Source organism: Alosa pseudoharengus, unplaced genomic scaffold (genome assembly GCF_046254945.1).
Source record: "Alosa pseudoharengus isolate Yale_2024_CS ecotype anadromous, Long Island Sound unplaced genomic scaffold, YU_APseudo_1.1 YU_APseudo_1.1_scf_24, whole genome shotgun sequence".
In the NCBI taxonomy this organism is placed as follows: domain Eukaryota; kingdom Metazoa; phylum Chordata; class Actinopteri; order Clupeiformes; family Clupeidae; genus Alosa; species Alosa pseudoharengus.
The window spans coordinates 10,747,769-10,764,852 of NW_027468689.1; the positions used below are offsets into that span (position 1 = coordinate 10,747,769).

General features: G+C 40.9%; 2 protein-coding genes across 3 annotated transcripts in view; both read left to right on the forward strand.

Annotated features, from left to right (window-relative positions):
* The first annotated feature begins 1,190 nt into the window (after nt 1-1,190).
* Nucleotides 1,191-9,365, forward strand: LOC143142314 (ankyrin repeat and LEM domain-containing protein 2). 2 transcript variants are annotated; one of them, XM_076303124.1, is made up of 14 exons: nt 1,191-1,402; nt 2,311-2,756; nt 3,603-3,794; nt 4,045-4,211; nt 4,509-4,697; nt 5,042-5,164; nt 5,270-5,333; nt 5,427-5,611; nt 5,867-5,973; nt 6,513-6,709; nt 6,837-7,431; nt 7,514-7,645; nt 8,385-8,542; nt 8,973-9,365. In XM_076303124.1, the coding sequence occupies exons 2-14, from the start codon at nt 2,348-2,350 to the stop codon at nt 9,035-9,037; spliced, it is 2,583 nt and encodes an 860-aa protein (XP_076159239.1). In that variant the 5' UTR covers nt 1,191-1,402; nt 2,311-2,347; the 3' UTR covers nt 9,038-9,365. The 2 variants fall into 2 exon arrangements, with proteins under 2 accessions (XP_076159239.1, XP_076159240.1); XM_076303125.1 differs by lacking the exon at nt 1,191-1,402 and having other exon boundaries at nt 1,815-2,756.
* A 686-nt stretch (nt 9,366-10,051) lies between these two features.
* zdhhc8a (zDHHC palmitoyltransferase 8a) overlaps nt 10,052-17,084 on the forward strand; it is an 18,830-nt gene continuing 11,797 nt past the window's right edge. The window contains exon 1 of the mRNA XM_076302454.1: nt 10,052-10,155. Coding sequence (XP_076158569.1) covers nt 10,052-10,155 — 104 coding nt within the window. The remainder of the gene's footprint in view (nt 10,156-17,084) is intronic.

Below are 17,084 nucleotides of genomic sequence, written 5' to 3' on the forward strand. Positions count from 1 at the left end.
TTGCGTCCTCTGACAGAAAACTCCCTTGGGACCCATAAAATAGTGTTTACCTTAAAAATGTCTGATAATTGATTTGTCTCCTTATCTAGCTTCATTGTGCCCATCCACTGCCCTCCTCTCAGCACCCTTGTGGATGTCTCTTCATTGAGCAGGTTTGAAATCCCTGGTATGATAGAAATGCACATAACAAAAGATTGGTGTTTCATAAAGGACCAATTTTTCGTCCAACCTCCTATTATATAACAAATAGCTTTCATCTGATGACGGCATCCGTTAACAAAGCATTCTTCCATCACATAGCCTAGTTTACTTACTGTGTAAAGAGCAATAATAGGCTAACAACAACAACAACAAAACAAGTAGCCTATATTAGAATGTCTTAGCCTTTATAGCATTTATATTTCGATAGGTCTACCACATTATATTAATTAATTTAATTAATGGTACTTTTATTTAATCTGGAATGCACTTGAGTTGTCTTGCCTCTTTTGTGTTTGTTTTGTGATTGTTATGTGTAACTATTTGTTCTGCTATCTTGGCCAGGTCTCTCTTGAAAAAGAGATTTTATATCTCAATGAGACTAACCTGGTTAAATAAAGGTTATAATAATAATAATTATATACTGGTCTTAATGTATGACTTCTTTATTTAATCAGTCAGATTTCAAGGCTCCTGATGTAATGGCAACTAAGGTAGGCTACTTGAAACCAATCATGTTTATATTTCTGTTAAATATGCAACTTACGTGTGGTTACACCTGGTGTTAGTTGTTCTATGCGTAATATGGATCATCTTAAACTTTTGTAGAGCCCTTTTTTGATAGCCTACGCCAGACGTCATAAATGTGGAGGTATATTACCGCCATCTGCTGTAGAAGTTGCGTACGTACAGGAGTCGTCACTTCTGTGGAATTTGCTCATGCGTCTGGTAACTAAACACAACTTTGTAACTTCCCATGTTGACCTTTATGATATAATGTTTTAGTTAAAGAAATGGTAGGATTGACAACTCGAGAAGACATATGTTGAGCAGCATAGGTACCACGGCAGAAATTATTCAGGCTACAACAGTCACATTGAATTTGCAAGCAAAGAAAAAAAAAATCAAGTGGGTAGCGGCTTCATCCCAAATCCAACGTGCAGGCTCCAAACACAATGTGCGCAGACTCACACCATCAGTTCTAAATAAGAGTTCAGCGCAGTCATGTCTCAGAAGGAGTGCCATGTCTTTGAAAATTCAAATGTTCATGGTTTGTGAACGTAACCTGACATATCAAGATTCTGTGCGTCTTCACGTTTTAATCACCGCTAGGTTGGCAAGAAGCAGTTCTAAAGACAGTGCTTGGTCAACACTTGGGCATGGTGTAACACTCCCAGTTTCAAGTCACTTGAGGGAATCTAAGGTAAGTTGATCCTCTAAAGTTTCCCAATTTATACAAGTATTCGCTTAAACTTGAAAAGTAAAGAGTTAGCGATAGCCTACAATAGAATGGCTACAAACAGTTCTTGAGAAGGAAAGGTAACTGTCATCCAAACCGTCGGACACAGTTCACCTAATGTGTCGGCTAACATAAATCTACGCTACAAGCTCTTTCAGACGAACTCAAGCCCATATTGAGGGATATGGTGACCAAAGACTAGGCCTAAAGAGCTCCGCTCTAAGATCTTTGATGGTGACTTTTGAAGTTAGCCTCATGGCACGCGCTATGAGCAGTGCTACATTGTGACCATGGACGATGACGCACAGCTGTGGAGACGGCTGAGCATGCGCCTTGATATGTAAACAATGAAACTGGCAGGAGCAGCAAGGCCAGCTGTTGTCCAAGCCTTCGTGAACTATTGTAGATATTTGGAAATTGTTGGCGTTAGCCGAGCCACCCTAGTTGCTATTAGAATACTTGATTTAGTTTTGTTCAGTATTCTATTGAATGGATGCTCGAAAAGTCTTTTGACTCAAGGATGCTGACTGTTGGCTACTGATGTGACAGCCTGTGTAGCCTATCTGCTGCTAAAGCACGCTGCTTCTTTCACTGTTGCGTCAGTCTGTACCCTCAATGCAGGTTAAACGCATTTGAAATAACGACTACAAATTCGTGGAACGCGGAACAGTATTATTAGTTCAGTATGTAGAAACACTACAGAGTGCTTGATGCGTGATGACCACAAATTCATGATTTCTTTAATGGACATTAATGTTTTAATAGTTTATATTTGCATACAACCGCTGAATTTATATTAGGCCTATACTTGCAAGCTGAAGAAATCAATTGCTCAATGCTCTGGTCTTGACATTGACCTCTTACTGGTCCAGTTCCAGGTTACAACCACAGCTGTGAAACTGCAACATCATGGAGGAAGTGTTAAGCAGGTTGAAAGCTCTGACTCCTGAACAGCTGCGAGAGGAGATTGTAGGCGCTGGCCTGAAATGTGGGCCGATCACAGGCACCACGCGGGCCATCTTTGAGAGGAAGCTGGCACGCACGCTCCTGGAGAGCCAGGGTGGCGAGACTGAGACCGACAGCCCTGGCAAGGCCAACGACTGCAGCAGTAATGTAGCGAATGTGGTCCATTGTAATTCACCTGAAGTTAAGGGCAGCGAGTCACTGACTGACAAGCAGGAACAGAGAACCTCCTCCCCTGGATTAGACAGTCCACTGGGAGGGACGACGGGGGTGAAGGATGGCCGTTCATCTCCTGTGGACTCCCCCACCCATTACTATGGAGTGTGTCCACCTTCTGACTCACCAGGAAGAGAAGGTGAGCTGCCACGTGTTTATCTGTTAACCGTAAACGGATACCTTACATACAATACACTACCTTTTAAAATATTGAATGTTATACCGGAGTCATTCTGTTTCAAACTCAGATAAGGTTTTTGCTGGGCAACATTAATAAAGTATTGAATTTGCAGACAATATGATTATTGATGCCATCATGTAGGTACAAGAAATTGCTTTATATTACCCTCAATATATTAGGTTAGCCTCAATATAAATATTTTACAGGTGTTAGTTTTGGGACCTAAACATTATATCAATATAGACAAACCTTTAGCACAATCTGAGATGGTGCGGCAACCACTTTCCTGGATTCTGTCTGATCTGACATGGAATGAACCAGCTATGTTTATAATGACTTATTTGGATTGTTTATGATGTGGAATGATGAACACTAGTGTTTTTCATCATCTATAATGCAGAATTTAAACTTATGCAGAGCTGTGTGCATTAGTGTACACATTATTGTACACTTTCTGCAGAGCTGCTTGCACTGAACAAATTACCAATAGCATCACCTTGCGGCCTTATGCTCTATGCCCTACACCAGAGAGCAAAGGGAAAACAGATTATGGATTATAATTAAAGGGCCGAATTGACCACTAGCCCCTTTGATCTCTCGCCCAGAAACGAGGAGTCTGTTCTGCTTACTTGCTTTCATCTCGTATTTGATATTTCATTTTAATTAGTTATGTTTCATCTGTGTTGTACCTTATTGGTACCTTATTTAGCAAGTCTGTGCTTCCCTCTCTGTTTGTCAGTCAACAGCCATTTTTTATTGGACTCCATTGCAATGTAGCTCTGACTAATGTGTTGTTTCTCTCAGATGCCATCCATGTCTACACGGACAAGAAGAAAGCTTTGGATGCTGTTGTGAGAATGAAAGGTGCCAGGTTTAAAGTTTTCTCCTGCCGGGAAGATGCAGAAAAGTTTGCGAAGGCCAGCAGTGAGGGTCCATCACCAATAAAGTCTCCGGAAATGAAATCACAGGTGACACCAGACAGTGTCAACCACAGCGGTATGTCTAAATGACCATTTTGTTATGATTTAAAAAGATAAATACACAATAAAACCTGAGAAGAAAGCATTGTTTTTTAGAGTTAATATCCAAGGTTCCCAATACTTTTCAGAAGAAATCATGCAGCCTGTCATCTAATAACATATATGATTTCATTATTGATTGATTATTCATTTAGCTGTTTTACATCTCACCCCCTGCTGTTTGAACAGTGTAACAGATAAGATTTGACATATTCACTTTTGTGCAGCTCTGAATGTAGAGAAGGCAAATGAATTTAAGAGTCCACGCACGCAAGACCTGACTGCAAAGCTTCGTAAAGCAGTGGAGAATGGAGATGAAGAGGCTTTCCATGAGCTGGTCTGGGGAAACCCACGCTACCTTATTGGTTCCGCCGATAACCCTACTATTGTGCAGGTGAGGTCCTTCTCCAAATATTATAGTGGTAGCAGTGCTATGCATATTGTTTCAGTGTCCTAGAAGTGCCAGTACTAATGAAAGGTATGCCTTCCGTATACTGTCAGACAACTTAGATACTTAGATAAATGGTAAATGTGATAGATAAATAGTAAAGAGTACCGGTAGATATGAAGCTGTAGAAGTAGGGTACTCCGCATAAGCCTAAAGCAGGTATGCTACTATCAGTGGAGTTGTTTGCATTTGATTTGAATATAAGGGTTCATACAATAACATAGTATGTGTGGTGTTTTCTAGGAGGGCTGCAGGTATAATGTTCTGCATGTGGCTGCGAAAGAGAACCAACCTCGGATGGTCCAGCTGGTTCTGGAGACGCTCGAGAACCCAGATTTTCTGCGTCGGATGTACCCTGATGACCAGGAGGCTATGCTGTGGCAGCGCATGGATTACATAGTGGACCTGTACCTCAACATGCCTGATAAAACAGTGAGAGGATTGACTGATTGATTAATTGATTGATTGATTGATTGATCGATCGAGTTTATTTGATCATTTTCCAAAGCACATAGGACTCTGTAGGACAGAGATAATATACAATGAATACAGATTGTATACTTGTGTTATATATATAATATATTTGTGGTAGATAAAGGCCTGCCAAACATATTTGTGTTGGTTTAAGTTCAACTAGCACCTCTTGTCCCCTGATAAATAGTGTCAGAATATTTATTCATTTGATTGTTACTTTGCAAATTTAAAGCTGTTCCGCTTTTATGATTTAATATCCTGGTCTGACAGCGTTATGTAATTGTATGTGACTCCTTCTACAGAACAATGAGACCCCTCTTCATTTCGCATGCAAGTTTGGATGCCCAGAGGTGGTGAACGTGCTCTGCTCACACCCTGCCACGGACAAACAGCACAGGAACAAATACAACCAGAAACCTGCCGGTGTACGTGTGACTAAACATGCTTTTCTCTCTCATTTGGCTCGTTAGTACGGCATCACCTCTCCATACTCCAGACTCACAGTGTTGCTAACTATTTGGGCTTTACAGGTGATTTGTGACAGGAAAAACAAAACCAAAGAAATGAAACAGAGGATCGCAGAGTACTTGGAGGGTGAGTGACAGCTCTGCTGGTGCAAACATGTTGTGCAGTGCTGCAGTGGTTACATAAGTGACTGACTGACCCTCTACTCTCCTTCAAACCCAGATCGCTTCTATGTCCCCTTACTGAGGGCAACGGACAACACTCTGCAGCCTGTGATTGGTGGGCCGTGGTCCCCTACTTCAGGGCAGATGAGTGAAAATTCACTGGGTCATCATGGGATCGCGGGGACACCCAGAGATCCTGCCATGACGGTCACTGCTTTTGCTGGCCCTCTGAGTTCTGCAAAGGTGCTACTCCCTTGTTAAGATTTTGTTTCAAAGTTTTTGAAACATTTTAATTGTGTTTCATAATATAAACAGGCATACTTGAACCCATGTAAAGTCTAGGAAATTGCCTGAATGTGAGGCCTCAGTTCAGAAATCAGTTAATATCTAAATATTCAGTAAATATTTGCAAACCTGTGACGCTGTAACCCGAGTCTCATATCTGTCCTCTATTGAAATATCATTTTATAACCTTAACGGTCCTTTTGAACCCTACAGGCGGACGAGTTCCACAGATTATGGAAAACTCCACCCAGAGATCGGGCCAAATACCTTCATGGCATTCTTAAATCGGATCCAGAACGTGGAGCAGAGCGGGTCGGAAGGTATGCACTCACTGGCACTCAGTGTTTTAAGCCCCCAACATCGTCTTCCAGGCAGCGCTGCCACCGTTGACTTAAAGGCACCTAAACCTAACCCTCACCCTAACCTTAACCCATGCGCTGCCTTGAAGACAACGTCGGGGCCATAAAACACCAAGAAACCTTACTGGCATACCGAGAGTATGAGTCTAAGAGGCAGATGACAGGACAGCCTGTTAACTATACTGCATTGAAGCGGGTCTAATGCTCCCCTTGGCCCAGCTTGTTTCTTGGTGTAGAAATGATGTTCATAATGGATAGACATTACGTAAATTCAGAAGAAACAAATCAATTTGTCACTGTCCTTTAAGAGCATAAAGTCCACCACTTTGCAGATGTAAATTAGCTCAAGGCTAACTCTGGTGCAATGCATCAAATGGCAACATTTATGTTAAAAATTGTACATGGTTCCTAACAAATTAAACGGATACTACTAAAATAATTCATTAAAGCTAGCATGATTTAAAAAAAAAAAAAACACTGCGGATTTGTTCTTTTTGCAGGGAGCTAGCCCATGAGCTTGGTTACCCTTGGGCCGAGTACTGGGACTTCCTGGACGGCTTTGTGGATCTGTCTGTGGAGGAGGGTCTGAGTGTGCTGGAGGCCTATCTGAACTTGAGGAGCAGCAGGCCCACTCTGTGGGAGTCGGAGAAGAAAGGCGTCGGCAGCAGGGGGTATGCCGGCATGGTGCCGTCCACAAGTAAGCCGTGCTTCAGATGCCACTGAGTCGTCTTTTTTATATATAAAGCCACGTTTTACTCTCACTAGCACCTGTGCAGAAATATTTCATTGTTCTCTTGTGTTCTCGTGTCTCTCGGTTCTAACAGAGAGCTTTGATGCACTACCCATTTGTAAGTCCGCTGGGAATGGTGTGGATGTTGAGGGTCACTTTCCTCAGGTGAACACCAGAAAAAAGAGGGAGGACTTGAATGGGACAAAGCAGACATCAATGCTGGAGAAAAGTTTGGCGACCGCTTCCCCAACCCCGGTCTGTAATCTGATGGAGAAGTTTGACGCTGCCACCAGTTCAGAAAACAAGGGGGAGAAACAGGGTGCTGTGCTGTCTGAATTTGGAGACCTGAACCAGTCAGATTCAGGCATCGAGGGCCAGAACCAATCCGAGTCTGGTATAGCTTGTTTGGACCAATCGAAATCTGACACGGAGGGTCTTGATTTGAGTGACCCAGGCTTCTGGAGAAAGTGGCAGAAGAAGGAACGTCCAGACACAGTTGAGGACCTGTCCATCTCAGATGAGTACCTCACAGCAGATGAGGACACAGGCTCTCAGGTAGATGACCTTGGCACCTTTAATCATGACGGCAGGAGAAATAGACGCAATTCGGGATCCACTTGCTCGTCCTACAAATCCATACAGAGTTCAGGTTGGGATGCTTCAAGTGACCAGAGCCTGTTTTTCGAAGGGTAAGTGTTGACAATGTGTGTTTATGATAATGTTTGTAGCCTTCAATGTCATTTTATTTTTTTTATTCTCAATTGTTTTCAGCAATTCACCCACCAGGCTGGACAATGAAGTCCTTTCAGCATTGGAAAGGATAAACATTGACCCTCAGCGATATCCCGCTATCACAAAGTGGAAAAGCACTGTTGTAGCCTATTCAATCAAGCAAAGGCAAAGGTACAGTACCACATTTTCATTCAATTTCGTCATGTTAGATGTAGATGCTTTTACTATTAAGAATATTCTGTGCAGACATCATTCATCTGCTGAAGTCCCTACTAAGAGTCCCAGTCATGGTTGTAATGGTGTTGTGGTCGCTAGTTATGGTTATGTGGGTAAGATGCAATTGTAGCTTCATTGTTTCCTCAACTTTGAATTATGTAAGATGCATATTTTCCCACAATTTTAAATATTTTCTTAAGTTCTTAATAAAACATCTGTGTCAAAAATACCAAAAGGAAGAAGCACCACAACACTGTTTGCAACCTGGAAGAGCCCTGTTCAGAGTCCCCTGTTTGTCTGCCTGTTGATTCACAAAAAAATATGAGCATAATGCACAATGGCTTTGCTTCAACATAACAGACCCTGAGCTTGTGGGATAAAAAAGCAAACCTTCTCACTTTTGTTCTTTTGTTGTGAGCGGAGACATAGTGAACAGAAGCGAATCATCGCCAATCAAATCACAATCACATTATCGTTACAAAAAATGCAAATAGATATTTGAAAATAACTCTGTCCTAATTGGTAGCCATCCCAGATACCCAAATACATGTGTAAAAGCATTGAAAATAAATTAATTTTAATAATATATGACCTTTATGCCTGCGTATTTGGTATTTAGATGTGTTGTTTCAGTGGATGCATTGTCGTATGTGCCCCTAATGCATCCTAAATGTCAACCCATCTTGGTTTTTAGCTGGCCTCACAGCTCTTCCCCGAAACCCCCGAAACCCCCTCGGTCATCCACCCCCCTCGGCAAGACCACTCCATGGTTCAGCAGCCCAACCGGGCTACGCCGTCCTGGGAGTGTCCTCCCTGACTCACTTGCTTACAGCACACCTGGCAGACCTCCAGGTGGGAAACATTAACTTCATGTCTTTCATGTACAGTCACCCATGCAACACGGATTTTCAAATGTTCATTTATCTTGCTTGTCATGCCAAGTAAAACCATGTTTGTGTCGGCTGGTGAGAAAAGTTGCATCATTCATTCATATTTGACAGATAAAAACAAAATTGTACAGATATGTTTGCAGACAATCCAATGGCACATAGTGGTCTCGGTGGTCTGGCATTTTATTTTCTATTTGGCTTTTGCATGGGCTAAATTTTATATATATATATATATATGTATATATATATATATATATATATATATATATATATATATATATATATATAATGTTTTGGTAGATTTGTCATTTAATTTGGTCTGCATTTTAATAAAAAAATGAATTGATTGATATAAAGGCCAAATTTATTTCATTTACTAAATGTGTCTCCAGGTGTGGGTCCCACATTCAGGGATCTGAGGAGCAGGATCCTGACTGGTGGCAGTGTGTCTGTGTGAGGATCTACCTGTCTTACAGCTTGAAAAAGCAGAGAAGGTGTATTGCTGCTATTGCTAAGCCTTATTATGAATTTAAATGCACTTTTGTAGATTTTAATCCGCTGCCACTCTATTTCTTATGCACTTACAAAGAGTTGTATTTTAATGAACACTAAAATGCTAAATAATTTTAATCATTGTTAATGTTAAATATATGTTTTAAAAATGTTACAGTCTCAGTGATATATTTGTGTGTTTTAGTTATTCCCTGCTGATTTGGTTGCTTTTTATCCATGTGCTGTCAAGCTCTTGTTGGGCGAATGAAGCATTGAATGCTTTTTCATATGACAAAATAAATGAAATAATGAGATGTTTTTAAACAAGCATGGCGTACTGCATCATCATTTTCAGTCTTTATAATTATACTGAACAATATGCACGTCACGTAAACGGCCACTAGGGGGAGAACTCGAGCCCTAATAAGTGAAAATAACGGGCGTAATCTACTTGCATCATTTTTTGATTGTTAAATAGCCTACTCTTGTAGTTTTATTTTCAAGTTAAATAAACTAGGCGTTAAGTTAAGAACGGACTCCTGCCACAATGTAGAGGTTCAAAAGCAATTTATCTCACTGTGTATAATTCCACATTGGAAAAGGATGCATTACAGATTTTTTAAAATTCTTTCTTAAATTATTCCCTCACCATTTTTAGGCCTACGTTGTTTCAATGAATGAGGCTTCTGAAGCATGATCAACCCATCCACGTTCTGTATGGAGATTAAAGGAATCACGTCATTAAATCATGGCTAATTTGAATGAAAGCTCCTCCCTAAAACCACTAGAGTGGTTACATCGCTGAAATGCAATGACAGGCTCTCCGGAATAGCCTACACTTGTCGTAAAAGAGAGTAAATTCGATTTATTTGGATATGTGGACACTTGGAAACCTATGGCGGAGTCGGAGGATATTTAATAGCACTCACTAACACGATGTCTTTGCTGGGATAAAGGATGAAGTAATGGTAACTTCAGAATGCCGGCTTGCGCTGGAGAGAGATGTAAACCCAGCGCCTACATACCTGTGGCCACCGCCGCTTGTCTCCTGGTGGGATCCTCAACTTTATTTTTTGTGTTCACGTAAGTTTTGCAGTTTATTTGTTCTGGAAATACTACCTAATGCTGGAGATGCTACCCCCACCCCACATGCTCACATCTGTATGGTCTTTACTGTCAGATCACAGAAACCATGTAAGCTGACTCTATCTTTCTGATTGCTTACACAAGCGTAAACGAACAACATCCCTCTCAAAATAGAGTTTACGTAAATGTTTTGATTTTGAAATGTTCTATTGAACAGGTGAACATGTTGAACACGCTGAATGTAACATAGACGTTTTTATAACGGTTGAACTATTTAGAATTAAAGTAACTGAAAATGTAATATCCCTCACCGTTTTACACATCTGGATAAAGATAACAATAGTTTTTCAGCATTAAAAGTAATCCCGCGTCTGCACCACATTACGCCCACTGTGCTGGAACAGGCTCTTAGTGTATCAGCTATTCCCAAATATTCACTTCTACTCTGAAATGGGGGTTTAACACAACTGGGACATGATCAGGATGAGGCTCGGGATTGGCGCTCCTGACACGTCCAGCTGTCTCCAGTGAGTGGGGGCTTTTGTGCACCAAACGAGGTGCTTCCTTCTTCTCAGTAGTTCAGGCCTTTAATGTCAAAAGCAGAGGGTGCACCAGAATGCAGCCAGTAAATGTGATACAATCACAGCTGAATTGGAAGTGACTGAATGGGTTAGTTAGTATTCATTTGAGCAAACATGTTTAATTATCTTAGAAATGTAAATGGTTATTTATAGTTAATCATAACAATTTAATTAAATGCCACTGAAATTGAATTGTAAGGGGTACACACAAAATTATGTAGCTTTGTTTAGGGGTGGGGGGGGGGGGTCGGCTCTGTGTGCGAGCTACAGACTACAGCTGCAGCTGTGCTCTTAACCCAGTGACCCCTGACCCCCGTGGCCGCGGACTGTCCCAGTTTCCCCTCCTCTGTCCGTACATTGCGCCATGCAGCCCTCCGCAGGTCCCATTCAGCAGATGGGTGGCTGCTGGGGATTAGGATTTTTTTCTAGTGCCTTCTGATTCCCCCATCTGGAATGAAGAAGGGGGCTGTCAGTCTTAGAAACTTCCCTGGGGAGGAATAACCGCTGTGGTTGGGTGGCTTGGGACCCCTAGGAAGCCTGAGGTCTGTGGCGCTGCTTGTGCTGTTGAGGGTTGTGTCTGCACCCTCCGCATCTGGCTTACTGTAAAAGGAATAGATGTTGAGCCCACCCTTAATCCTCGAATGAATGAATTTGTTAATGGTAATCTTAATGCTCACACTGGTTAGGGGGAGGTTGTGCTCATGGTGGGTGTGAAAGTATAAAGATACACCAACTATCCCTGGAAAACGAGTCCGATGTTAGTCTCTTCTCTCTCTCTGTGTGTTAAAATCTATAGATGATCAATTTGTTGATTTACAGTTTAAAGGCACACAGCACACTCACCACCAGAGGAGGTGGTGTCATAAAAAGTATTTTTCCCTTACAAGATACTTGCATGGAGTGTGCAGAATTTCTCTTTTGATTGATTTTCAGTTCACTTTACTGTTCATCCAAGGTCATTAGGATGTTATTAAGATATGTAACATTCTGTCTAATTACAAAATCATGTGGCCCCTTTTGAATGAAACTCGTTTCGTTTTATTCCTTTTGAAAATACAAAGCTTCTGACTCAAAGCTGCTCTGTAGAGGATGGGAGTCTGAACCCCCCACAGGGACTTAATTGGATTGAGGAGTATTTCAGTGATCATCTCAGTGTGTATTTAGCTTTGGTGAGGGGTCGACTTATGATGTGTTTGATGGATCATATCTCTCTGAGCGTGCAGGAATGCCTGTCTTTGCCAGCCTGAACAACACCAGCTCAGAGTTGTCCTTGTTTGAGTGAAGTGATGTGGAGTGAAATGCTGTTTCCATGGTTTGGCTGTGCCATCCAAGAATTTGGAGGCCTCTCCTGCTGAGAGCGGACTGATTTGGGAAAGTATGTTACCACATTATCGTGGTAATAAATATTTACAAAGAACAATAATTAAAACAAAACTTAAACACCTGAATGATTATGTTGTAAATGGACATGTGTACAATATACCGGTAGTTTACAGTACATTCCTGCATTCCTAACGTTCCTAGGCTTCAGCCTTTTACCTCAAAACATTGGTCCTGGGTGTCTCCATGGTCACAAAGACATGTCGAAGGTGTCGACTAATGAGGTCATAGCCTCACAGAAGATGCTGCTCAACTCAGATGTAGGCAATCTTATAGCTCTTCTATAGACTATAGGAATCTTACATCTCTTCTATAGACCCTATAGGAATCTTACAGCTCTTCTATAGACCCTATAGGAATCTTGTATAAACAAATGGACCTTATACTCAAGGTGTTCTACCCTGTGGCAACTGCAATGTTGTGTCTCGCTTGCTTTATCAGACTAAGTTGTGTCCAAGTTCTCCTCAGAGATTTACAGGAGCGAGATGGGATTCCCTTTGATAAGTGCATTCCATGTGAAGTACCTGGTGCTTTTAATAGAACAGATAGATTATCCCGAAAAGTTACATACCTGTAGGCTGTTTTGTGGGGATTACTTTGAAGAAAGTATACTGTCGGCAGCATGGTGTGGAATGCCAAACTATTTTCTCCAACCACACGTAACAAGTGTGATGTGATAATACACCCTCTGGAGGCATCAAGGATGATCCCTGCTTCAGTTACGCTAGAGTGAAGCAGAGATCTGTCAAAACTAACCCATGCTAAATTCAAGTGCTCCTTACTTTAGATTGAAGTCCTTGTTTTAGGTTCAAGGGCTCTCTACTTTTCCACTGAATCCTACACAGTTTCTATGGTCCCAGTGACTGCAAAAAAGACACCTTTAATGTTGCCCTTCAACCCCCAAATAGTTTGGATTTTGAGTCGTGTAACCTTTGGAAAAAGTATTTTGTTGTTCCAGGGAAGTTGTAGGTCATACCTATTTCAGTCCTCTCCGCCCTGTGATAAGTAGAACTAACTTGACACCATAATATCACTGGGGCTCAGCAGCATTATTAATGCAGGAAACAGTGTAAAGAAGTACACTGAGGCTGCACTCCGAACAGGATTAGACTGATATGTAGGCCATGTGGATGGGCTGGGACCTGGAATAGTGGGGAATCTGGACAGCCAAGCAGAAAGATCATTATTAACAGACTGGGCTGTGGTGTGAATCCCATACAATGTTCAAAGGTCTGGCTTCAGTGTATGAGCTTACATCTCTATATGGCTTTATGCTAAAACTCAACTTGAATGAGAGGATAAATGCAACACCCTACAGGACACTTACTGAAAATATTCTAAAATTCAAGTCATTTGTTAATGTATGAATGCTTACGGTTTTTCATATAGATCGCAGATATAGCTTAGGCCATTTCCTCCTCACACCATCAATTTATGCTCCCTTAAAATTGCAATGTTACTCAGCTGGAGAGAACGATTCTCCTGAGAACGCCGAACATGAAAATGTTCCAGAATTCTTCCCCCCAATGTTCACCCTAGTTTAATTATTATTACACATATTCGATTAATGCAGCACACAGTGGGCAGTAAGCTGTTGGGAGCTGTCTTTGTGTGGCTAACAGTGTGCCGTTTGCCTTTGGAGTGGTTAATTGTGGAGGTCCTCTTGGATATGGGCGGGGATGTGCTAGCGAAGCAGTCTGTCAGAGGATAATTATTACCCCAGTTAGTCTAAACATACCAGCTCCTATTGTTTTCTCACATCTGCAGTAATTGCCCTTAGGGGTGTACATCCGTCTAACAGAGCCCAATCAAAGGAGTACAGAGATCGGATTCTAAGGCAGGTTATCTACAGATGGAAACGTTTAAGTAAGCCTCAGAACTGATCCACCATATATTTACAAAACAGGAAGCCTGATAGGGCAATGCTATTGTACATCTCAGCAATGGCAAAAGCACAGCCAATGACAATGTGTTCCTTTTCAATTTACCTACTCATGTGGTCATTAAAACCTATTTTCTGTAGGGTATTTAGGCCCTCTCCCTTAGCTGGTGTGGTCAGAAGTGACCACTCAGTTCATATCTGCATGCCAAAGAAACGTTAGGCTCTTTATGCAGCCATACTGTTTCAGGGGCAGTTAATATACTACCACAATATAAGTCAGTGCTCATAATGTGCTGGACAGTTTCTTGACCCGTAGCCTACAACCGGAAATTTAAAACTTGAAAACTAATTGGAAATTACTGATTTTTTTTAGTGTCTAATGATTAAGTACCCATGCTGTGTCATTCTTCTCCTTCTTGTTATAAACCATCGACAATGTAGGGACATAATTACCTCTAGTGTCAGTGACATTCAATTACGTTTCATTGAATTACATTTCATCAGTAACAATCCTCACAGATTTGACTTCAAAGGAAGACCAATGAACAAAGCAGCTATAGCTAACAGTGGAACTACAAGATATTATGTCTCCTGACTGCTCTGTGTTGAACGGGAGTGTCTTATTCTGGCTCATAGCTGTTCTGTTCATGCCTCTAATAATACTATTTCATTCCCAGCATGCTGTTTGACAAGTACAGGGGACTAGATTCATTTCAGTTTGTGTTGTTAACATATTGTTAAAAACATATAACATATTGTTTTTGTTATTCATTACACAGTATGTGTTGAAAATAACACAACTTGCATTGAATACAACACAATTTGCATTGTTTTTTAAACACATCTGTGTCCAGACAGTTTGTGTTGTTTCCAATGCATTCGTTTTAAGAGTGTTCTTTTTGTGATCTTAATGAATATAGCAAGGTTGCAAGAGTAGCTGGACTGCTGGTAATCTATCCCATAGATCAAGGGTATGACAACTAAGTGCAATCTCAGAGGAAAGTAGGTCTAGGGCAGTACCTCTGAGGTAGTTGGTAGCAGTAAGACCTTACAACAATATTGGGCAGTTTATATGCTTGAGTAAAATTCATCCTCAAGTATTGCATTGCTATATCATTCATATGACAGAACAATTATGGCACTATCCTGTAAGCACCATCGAATATTTGTGTAAAATAAGGAATCCTCATCAAACCAAATGTGCGGTGGTGGTTTGTTTGCAGGTGGTTTGCTTGCAGTTAATTTAAGATGCCTACTTACTCATAATTGCTCATTAATTAGATGATACTCACAAAAGATACACTTTTTCGATGAGTCTGCCATACAATCTCACACAAGAACTAATTGAATTCTCTCCACCTTCCCTATTTCTGTCAGAGGACCATACAGTAAAACATTATTTGCTGTATTATTGCTATATTATTAATATATTACACAAATTTCCCTCTGGATACATAAAGTATCAATCAATCAATCAATCAATCAATCAATCAATCAATCAATCAGTCTGTAATGACATTCTAATAGTTTATTTCTACACATCTTACTGAATCACTTACAGACGTTGTCAGGGATGCGATAGGGCTCTCAGTGTCCTCGGCCACTGGCCCAGTCCAGTCTACAGATTGGAGGGCAGCTTACCCTGCCAGAAGATTTAATATGCTCTCGCACCACTGTGTTTCATCAGCAAGCCGCGGCTTGTCTAGGCGGCCCGGCCGGCGATGTAATGAACTCGCACTACTGTCCAGATGGTCAGAAATCAATGTTGGTCAGGTTCTGTAGAAGTGTAATCCCCTTTTGGTAAGAAATCGGGTTCTTAAAGGGAAAGAGTGTCGTAGTTGTCCGCTAAGCTCCTGCCAAGTGTCCCTCTCTGCAGCGTTGGCCTGTAATGAGAAGATGCAGAGGCCATCCACCTGTTCTACTTTCAGTTCCACTGTTTTTCTTTATTTTTAAAAAAAATGTCTAATCATGTTTACTGTTGCTTTTAAGCTGACTTTACGGAATAATGTCATAAGTTTATGGTCTGACTCATTTCAACTGTTGTATTGTTTCTTAACTGGATGGTGTGGCTCCCCATTAAGAGGTTAAGAGAACTGGACACACTTAATAACGTCCTTCCACAGCCTACAATAAGTATTATGAATGAAACAGCATGATTATGGATTATAAATCAGTAGATCATTGAGGTATATGGATGACAAATCTGGCATTGCCATTACATAACTACCAGACCAGTAGTTTGCATCAGTACAGTACTCTGGCAACACACAGAGCTTTTGCTCCCTTGCAAATTTTCAAAAAGTGGACTGATTGAGCAACACATTGTAGCATTAGGTCTTTGGAGCGTGCATGTTAGAATTTCAAACATGTAACTAGGAATGTAATGGTATGAAAATTTAACCTCACGATTATAGTGACCAAAATTATCACGGTTTTCGGTATTATCACGGTATTTCTAAAACCGTTTTCAATATGTTCAGAAAGCACTGATAGTCCTACACAAGCTGAAATAGTTTCAATAAGTGTCCCGTTCACTTTTTTCTTCATGTTTAATTGGCTATGTGCTTATAGCTTAACACCCTACCATAACTTGGAGTTTGCTATTTTTTTTTCTTTCTGTTATTTGGATACAATGAGTGAGACCAAAGTAAGCGTTCAAAATAAAACTTTAGGCTACTGTATTCTCCTGATAACGTGAGTGGAATGGATTTAATGTGGACGTGAACATAAAAAGAAGCAGAGTGGCTACATGATACGGTGCACATTTTGCGGTGAAAAAGTTCCGCCTTATAAAATCAGGCGTAGCCTAATCTGAATCGTAGTTAAAACCATCAATTAGACAACAGAATCAGTAGGGTACCAGTTTTTTTTCTATTGTACCAGGCCTACTGTATGTCAAAAGCAGGCTCGGATGAAGCTGGGAAGGATTAAACACACGGTTTCCACATCGCGGTAATCAACAGTGATAATCATGATGTTTGAAATGAAAGCGGTCAATATTTTTATCGCGGTTTACCATTATACCGGTAATCATTACATCCCTACATGTAAGTAGAGAATACAATCTTCGTTTACTTTGTTGG

Coding starts and splice junctions, on each gene's coding strand:
- LOC143142314 (XM_076303124.1), top strand. CDS start 2,348: ATGGAGGAAGTGTTAAGCAGGTTGAAAGCTCTGACTCCTGAACAGCTG. Junction 5,612..5,866: donor GCCCTCTGAGTTCTGCAAAG/GTGCTACTCCCT, acceptor TGAACCCTACAG/GCGGACGAGTTCCACAGATT. Junction 8,543..8,972: donor CACACCTGGCAGACCTCCAG/GTGGGAAACATT, acceptor ATGTGTCTCCAG/GTGTGGGTCCCACATTCAGG.